This window comes from Myotis davidii, unplaced genomic scaffold (genome assembly GCF_000327345.1).
Source record: "Myotis davidii unplaced genomic scaffold, ASM32734v1 scaffold79, whole genome shotgun sequence".
Lineage (NCBI taxonomy): Eukaryota > Metazoa > Chordata > Mammalia > Chiroptera > Vespertilionidae > Myotis > Myotis davidii.
Genome location: NW_006294339.1, coordinates 184,997 through 193,181, shown reverse-complemented (window position 1 = coordinate 193,181; position 8,185 = coordinate 184,997). Strand labels below are relative to the sequence as shown.

Genomic DNA, 8,185 nt, shown 5'->3' with positions numbered 1-8,185 from the left:
AGGGCAGGGCAGAGACAAGCCGGGCGGACAAACCTGCCGAGGAAACCAACTAAATAAAAAGAGACTGTTATTTAAGGCGCGGAAATTTGAAATATTTGGACAGGAAGAGAAAAGAAAAGATACCTTAGCGAGGGAGGGAAAAGAAAAAAAAAACGCGAGCTAACGGTTTTGAAACTCCCCCACCCCCACCCAACCCGGGCTTTTCTGCGCGCCCTGAGGGAGCTCTGGGCTCCAGCTTCCTCACTAGAGAGCCCGGAGCTGCAGTGGGAGGCTGGACAATTTCGAAAGGACAGAAAGGATGTCTTCGCAGCCCCTCAAAGGGGGCTTGGGTTGGCTATGGGCAGAATATTTGTCTGCTGCCTCACTCTAGGTCCCTGCGTGGACCTGTGTGTGTGTGTGTGTGTGTGTGTGTGTGTGTTCGAACTGCAGTGTAAAATCAAAAGTCTCTAGAGACCAAGAGAGGGACTCCCCACCCCACCCCGTCCGCCCCGTAGGCATTTGATGAAGGTCACTTAAGGCTCAGTGCAGTCAGGAAAGCTGTAAATACCACCCTTCTCGCTCCAGCGCTGTGATCTTGCAGCGCTTCTGGGCTATTGCTTCTACTCCAGGCAAAAGCACCTTTTTGGGAACTGAGATTTCGAAACCAGTCCGGAGCCACAGATCCCACGATAAGGGGAATTTATAATATTACCAATTGAATTGCTTGTCGGGACCGAATTCATTTATCCATCACCCAGCATTTAGTGTGTGTGTGTGTGTGTGTGTGTGTACGAGCTCATCTCGCACCGTTAAGAGATGCGAAATGTTCACCAGAAAAGTATTGATTCACTACTGAAATATGTTAAAATGCAGTTGGCTTACTGTCTCAGGAAACAGAACGTGGACTGAGGCACAGTTAGTGCCCCCTCCCTCAAGGTGTAAGTCCGGATTCAGCTTATACTGGGCAAAGGCTGAGCCTGAGTTTCCCGATAACTTGGGTATGGACAGACGGACGCAGTGGAGAACTGAATTTAAGAGGGCAGAGCTGTTTAGCACCCTCCATCCTTTCTATAGCGTCCTCTGGGGGGGGCGCGGGGGCCGGCTCTGACCCCTCCATTAATTAGCACTTGCCTCTTCATTCTGCATCCGAATAAGGTCAGACCCTTCCCCACCTCAGCTCACTGCAAAGTTTAGACTCTATTAAACTCAGCAACACCCTTCTTTCATCCTATACGTGTCGGCATATTCAAGAGTCTTACCGAATATTATTGAGGTTTGTGAGAGAATGAATAATGGTTTTTCATATTTCCTAGAGGGGACCACATAACTCATTTCTAAAATACTTAGATTAGCAAAGCTATTTCCTCCCAGAGAAATGTGGCGATATTTAATGACTAGCAAATTTTAGGCTGAAAGAGATGAGCTCCTTGTCCCCTTATGCGTTCCCACCACCTATGGACAAAGCCACTGCAGGAGTACCTCCTTCTCTTTAGCTTTCTGAGTCCTATAACTTTATATTTGGTCTCCAATGAGCAATTTTAATACTGAGACTTGGTGGAAACGTAAGAGGCCATTAAACTCGACTTTAAATTCATAAACTTCCATCTTTGCAGTTAAAACTTCTAAGAAGGGTTGTTTTATGTTTTTAGTAATCTTATGCTTAGAAAAATAGTCATCTTACTTAAGCAATGTTTTGTACATTGATTCTAGTTTTAAAATCCAAATACAACACTTTTTCCTTCAAAATCATCTCAACTTCTACTTTTTCTAAAATTTCAAATGTGTTTTAAATTTAATTTCATGTTGCTGTCAAAAATAAATTTGTTCAGTAACTTGTGGTTGGAGGTGGCAGAAGTTGAAATCCTGTTGCACTTAGGGAAGGTGAACATTAGTGCCAAATTTAAAGGATTAAATCTCTTATCCTATACTCTGTTTATATTATCATGAAAAACACATTATTGAAAAACCACTTGCCTTGCAATCATTCCAATCCTTGTTAGGGTAGGCATCAGAACCATATCCTTCAATAAACCTTGAAGTATTTTGTTCTTTTTGGAGCGAGGGCAGAGAGCTTGTGAAGCAGAAGGAGGAAACTTTCACATAAAACATCTTTGTTCATATGGGAGAATATGAATAAAGAATTTATAAATTTACAAGTGGTAACTGCATTGAAATATTCTGGTTACAATCTTTAATTGAAATGACAGACTAATAGATGCTGGAAAATTCTCTCAGAAATATGATTATTTTTATGTCATTCAAAAATTATTTTTAGCTTAACATATTCTTAAAAATATTTTTTATGCCTTTACTAATAAGCTTTGTGGGAATCAAGTACTATATGTAGGAGTGACGTATGTACTTTTTGTAAATGTTTACATATTTATTATGCTGCAGCCCCTAAAATACTTATGACTCTCATGTAATTTATATATTTTTTCTTGCTGGACATTTAACCCCCTAAAAATTTATGTTTGTATTATTTTTAATACATAGACATTTTATAATTTTACATTTCTGTCATTCAGGGAGAAAAAGCCAATGTTGCACTTAGTATACTTATGGTATTATTTTGGGGAAATTTGTTAACGAATTATTTTATTTGTGATTTTTTTAAAAATCAACTAATGGGAGGCACTTTTAAGGTGGTACTTTCTTTTAAAAGTGGCTTTTAGAGCTAACATATAATTGTTTTTAGATGGCTATTCTGAAACCTGTTTTTCCAACTATTCAATTAAGTTCGAGAAAAAGGGACGATTGAACAGTAGGATTAATTCACACTGAAATAATTTCAGGTTTGATGTTCAAAAAAGTTGTTCTTATTCTACTTTAAAGCAGAAATACAAGGCACCAAGTAAACTCTTTTGGGAGAGACATCAGGCAAGGAAGAAAAGAATAATTGAATCCTCAAGAGAATATGCCTAGTTTTCCAGTTGGTCTATGTTTTCTAATGACAAGATATTAAACGTGATCTCCTAGGAGGTGGCAAATTATATGGGGGTTATTCTAGTAGAGGAGTGGAAGTCACAGAGAAACATTGTCCTGTTTTGAAAAAGTGTTTTAATTAGGCAAAAGAAGCATCAGGACAAATCATTTTTAAAATAAAGTCATCAAGTTGGGTATCGAGACTAGCAAAGGGAGAAATAAGCCAAGAAAAAGTAAAGGGAAGATAAAATAATAAGAAGAAAGCCAAAGCTATTTGCAATTATATGTTAGAACTCACGATTCTGTAGGTGAAAAAGATATTCATAAACCTGTAGTAAGATTTCCATTTAGCAGTTTCAGAAGATTTCACAAGCTGCTTAAGATATGACAAAACTGAGTTTTAACAAATGATATTAAAATCGGACAGCCAACCATTTAACTGACAGAATAGCAGGCGGTGTGGGAGAGCCCTCCCCACATTCATTGTAGATTCTCAGCTCCCTCCGCCCCGGTTCCCTCCATCAGGCTAACGACCTCGTTCCTCCGGTAGAGCCTGGCCAAGTCGCAGGCGGTATCCCCGTTGTGGTTCCGATGCCCCACGTTGCTGGTGGTGTGCTTCACAAGGAACTCCACCACCCGGAGGTGGCCTTCTTTGGCAGCCAAGTGCAAGGGCAGGTTCCCTTCATTATCCTCGATGTTCACGTCAGCTTGAAACTCCAGCAAAGTCTGTAAAGTGTCCAGGAAACCCGCTCTGGCTGCATCATGAATGACAGCGAAACCAGTTCCGTCTTTCAAATTGGGATCAGCACCTCTAAGCAGTAGTCTCCTGGCAATCTCGGGATTTCCAAGTTTCATAACCTGGAAAAGAAGAGAGTAGAGTGCTTCTACTACAAGAACATTTTAAAATATCCACTTCTCCTATTTATGTAATTATGTTTAGTGAAGAAGTACTTGGGGAAGACCCACGTGATGGAGTTTGAAGGACTCAGTTGCAAGAAGGAAAGTACTCGTAGGTATAACTAGAAGAAAACTTATAAAAATTGAGCGTATATGATGGAATATCTTAAATGGGCCCCAAAGTAGGATAAATTGATCAGTAAAATAGAACTAGTTCAAATTGTATAAAATTCACTCACAACTCAGTTCTCTATCTCCCATAACGGGGTGTGTAACTTCGTGAATTTATTAAGAGAAAAGAAATGGAAATTGAGATTTAAATAAGAGTCTTCTGTGCTTGTTCATACTCATAAAATATACGAGTATTCTGGAAAATCAAAGGTGGGTAACATTTATTTTCTAAATAGCCACTGAAAAGAAATAAGGGGAGTGAGTTTCTTTAAATCCCCAAAGAAGAGTTTCTACACATCAGTCTCCATCACCTAGTGTAAAAATGATCTATTAAAAATTCAGATCTGACATTTTCTTAAATGATTAATTTTCACAAGTTCTCCCCCAATAGCTATAGTGCCAAATTCCCAAGTTGTTTTTTTTAATTTATTTGCAAATTATTACATATTGGCTACGAGGTATGAGGTGTATTTAGCACTTATAATTCTTCACTTGAAATTTTTAAATATTACTGATTATTAGGTGTTAAGTAAATAATAGCGTTCTCCATGTTTATGATACTGACTTACCTAAAACAAAATTCAAGACATGCCATGTATCAGATAGGAGATGATTATATGGCAACTGCTCTTGAAAAGAATGGAAGTCTAATCCTTCTATATTACTTACTGTTTTTAAAGTTCTAATTGGCCTTCTGATTTTAAAGTGAGCAAAAGAAACTAAGATATTTAATATGTACTTTGGGACACAGACAGCGTCTGTGGTTGAGCCCATTTAGTAATCAGCTGGTGATCCCACCTTATTTCCTTTTGCAGTTATTGTCAGGAATTTAGGAATAGCTATTTGTAAACTGCCAACACTTGAAAAGCCAAAATGTTGTATTAAAATTTGCTGTCAATATTCAAATAATACACATGATAAAGACTTACCTACTTTTGTTTGAATATACATATTTCACTCTAATAAGAGATGTCTATTAGGCTCTCATACTTATAAAATACCTTGTGGAGCAGCACGCAGTTATTTATACTACATGTAATTTAGTTGTGAAAAAATATAGTCTCATTAAAATGCCAAAAATTTCAGCATTTTAACTTATTTCATTTATATTTAGGCATACTCATAATAATATAAATTTATAATACATAGATTGCATAATAGACACTCAAATATTTGTGAAATTAAATATAACCCATTGGAAAATACAAAGTTTATCCCTTTAGAATGTTTGTTTTTTAAAAATAATCACAAATTAAGTAATATTAGAATAAGTAATATTTTATAAATGCAAACTATATAGATGTCCAAGATATTAAGCCTCCCTGTCGATAAAACCTTCCTGGCTTATAGCCCTGCCTTTGGGGCAGTGGTAAGAATGATACATAATTTGTTTTTCAAGAACTTCAATGAAGTATACTTTTGGTTATTAAAAATCAACACAATCTAATTTTTTGCCACAACTGCCTCTAAAGATTTAGTCACATTTAAGAACCTGGACTAGGAAAATAAGAAACAGACAACTTGGATCTCTGTAAAGGAAATGTATGATTAAGGCCTTTGATATTATACTGATTGAAAAGCTTACAGTAGCAAAGGGAAAAAAAACTTTTACAATTGAGCTAAATAAATATAAATGTAGAAGGAAATTTACCATCTTTCATAGTAAATAACAGTAATATTGGAAATTGTTTTAAAGGAAAGTTCTTTCTTGAATTATGACACAACTTCAGAGTCCTGATTATACATACTGAAAATAAGCCTTGAGACTCCTGTTTGTGTGTATTTCATCATATGTACAAGGACTAATTCACAATAAGTGGGTGTTCATATCTTGATAAATGTGTTTAATGTAAACAAGGTTGCAGATTTTATTTAAAATGTTTGTCAAAACTTGTTTTCAGTATTAATTTCCCAGTCTTCCTGTTCGTCAAAAGTCCTGCAAGGTTTTATTCTTAACATGGGTTAAGAGTCTCATTGTGAGATTTATAAAATCTTTCAGTTTTCAATAGGAAACTTTTAAATATATTAAACTTGTGGCATTGCTATCACCACACCTGTTAAAACTACTAAGTAGAAAAAGAAAAAAATCCTTTCCCCACTTAATCTATCTGAAATAACAAGATCAAATTATTTAATATATATGCATAAGCTTCTATAATACTGAAAATTTTGCAAGGTCAGTGTATTCTGATTAAAAATGTAAGACTGTATAGGCATTGTCAGTTAATAGTATATATCCTTCCACTTAAATTTTCTAATTCTTGTAATTAAAATAAGTAACCTTAAAAACCCTCTCTCCAATTTTCAATGTTTTGAGTGTAGCATTTCCGAATAAGACTAGCTCACAAAAATATCATTAGAACTCTCATAAAGCAACTATTTGAGACCAATTTTCCATTTTTCTGTTTTAAGCCTTTCAACTAAGTTACAGGATAATGTCCAGAGGAGGAAAAAAATTATCAGGTACAATACTTGGCAGCTGGACTTGTTTCATTTGTTGCTTGTAAATCTAATAACTAAAAATTAGAACATACCACGGCATGACCGCAGAGACAAAAACACAAGCTGAGCTCTGATTAGAAAATTCAATTTTTTATTCCTCCTCAATCCTGAATGGGTGGATGGTATTACATTAACTGTGAAATGTACATCCTGTCCCCGTGCCCAGTCCACCCATTCCAAATGAGGAAAGGTTGTTTGTCAAAACGTGGAGCATTCGAAGGAAAACATCCCTGCCAGTAGTCAAGAAAATTAACGTTAAAGTCAATTATAGGAGCAAAGTATGAAAACCACTAATAGCAGCGTATTTACTTCAAATAATAATCATAATAATGTGTTTACAGAGCTGTCTATCCCCCTCCCCCCCCAACTCGGCGCTGCTACGATGGCTTTCAAATACCCACCATCATAAAAACATTCCGAAAATTAAGACCAAACCTGGAATCTACTTGATATCATGGATGTTATTGGATTTGACGAGTTTGTTCAAAGTACGTCATTTTGGGGAGTTGGATCCACTTAGAGATATAAAATATGGCAACCAACTAGGTTTAAAAACAGTGAAATTCTGTACCCCTCAAAGCTTAAAAGCTGCTATTCTAGAAACCCGGGTCACGTAGGCAACGCTGTTGACCTGTTTCCCCCACCTCTCTGGATACCAACCTGCAGCGCAGTCCTTCCAAATCCATTTTGTGCATTGACGTTTACATTATTTTGCAACAAACTAGTAAGTTGCTCTAGGTCCCCCCTGGCAGCTGCGGACGCCAACTCGTTCCCCCAAGGTTCGGCCATTCTTTAGGGTCCTGACGATCGGGAAAAGATGAATTAGTTGTTTTTCTTTTCTCCCTTTCCTTCGCTCCTAACCAGGCTGCATGATGGCATCGGAGGCTGACAGAAGGACTGGGATGGTTAATCTGGAGTAGAGCTTGGTAGTAAATACTAGTAAGATCTGCCTGCCAAAAGCCCGCCCCTCGATTCACACGTGATTATTCAGCAAAACTGAGCCATTGGAGAGGGGCTCGCTCCTCGCTTTTTAGCTTAACCCCTAGGAAGAATTCTGGTGATTCAACCGAGAGACAGACACATTCCTGGTAAATTACTCTAGATGGAAAATGCAGGCAGAGCTGTCACAACACTAAAGGTCTCTGCGAGGAATGTGTGCGGAGGGTTAGGGAACTCGACCCCGGGGAGAAAACACAGCGGAAGAAACGACATTTGCGGGGAAGAAGAGGCATTAACCCACCCTGGTTCACGGCGGTGGCTATTCAACCGAGAGACAGACACATTCCTGGTAAATTACTCTAGATGGAAAATGCAGGCAGAGCTGTCACAACACTAAAGGTCTCTGCGAGGAATGTGTGCGGAGGGTTAGGGAACTCGACCCCGGGGAGAAAACACAGCGGAAGAAACGACATTTGCGGGGAAGAAGAGGCACTAACCCACCCTGGTTCACGGCGGTGGCGGGCGCCGCGCGAGCCACAACGGCAGGGGCAGGTCCTCCGGGAGGCTTGTCTCCATCCGTCACGCCCGAAGGGGTAGTCCTGTCCTCCGCGGCAGGGAGAGCGCCGCTGCAGCTGGATGCTGACGTCCTCCGGGGGGTTAAAGATGATCGCCAGCAGGCAAACGGGAGTGGTAGTTCCGCAGCTCTCAAGTCACAGGTCGCAGCGACTCCTCGGTGGCCTGGGCTCCTCGAGAGGGGCCTGGCTTCGCGTCC

At 38.9% G+C, this 8,185-nt stretch overlaps 1 protein-coding gene across 3 annotated transcripts; it reads right to left on the bottom strand.

Moving 5' to 3' along the window:
* Positions 1-3,019: 3,019 nt before the first annotated feature.
* CDKN2C (cyclin-dependent kinase inhibitor 2C (p18, inhibits CDK4)) lies at positions 3,020-8,185 on the bottom strand. 3 transcript variants are annotated; one of them, XM_006768292.1, is made up of 3 exons: positions 7,915-8,185; positions 7,135-7,274; positions 3,020-3,762 (listed from the first exon to the last, which is right to left on the bottom strand). In XM_006768292.1, exons 2-3 carry the CDS (start codon positions 7,261-7,263, stop codon positions 3,385-3,387), a joined length of 507 nt encoding a protein of 168 aa, XP_006768355.1. In that variant the 5' UTR covers positions 7,264-7,274; positions 7,915-8,185; the 3' UTR covers positions 3,020-3,384. The 3 variants fall into 3 exon arrangements, with proteins under 3 accessions (XP_006768355.1, XP_006768356.1, XP_015422415.1); XM_006768293.2 differs by lacking the exon at positions 7,915-8,185 and adding an exon at positions 7,715-7,734; XM_015566929.1 differs by lacking the exon at positions 7,915-8,185 and having other exon boundaries at positions 7,135-7,428.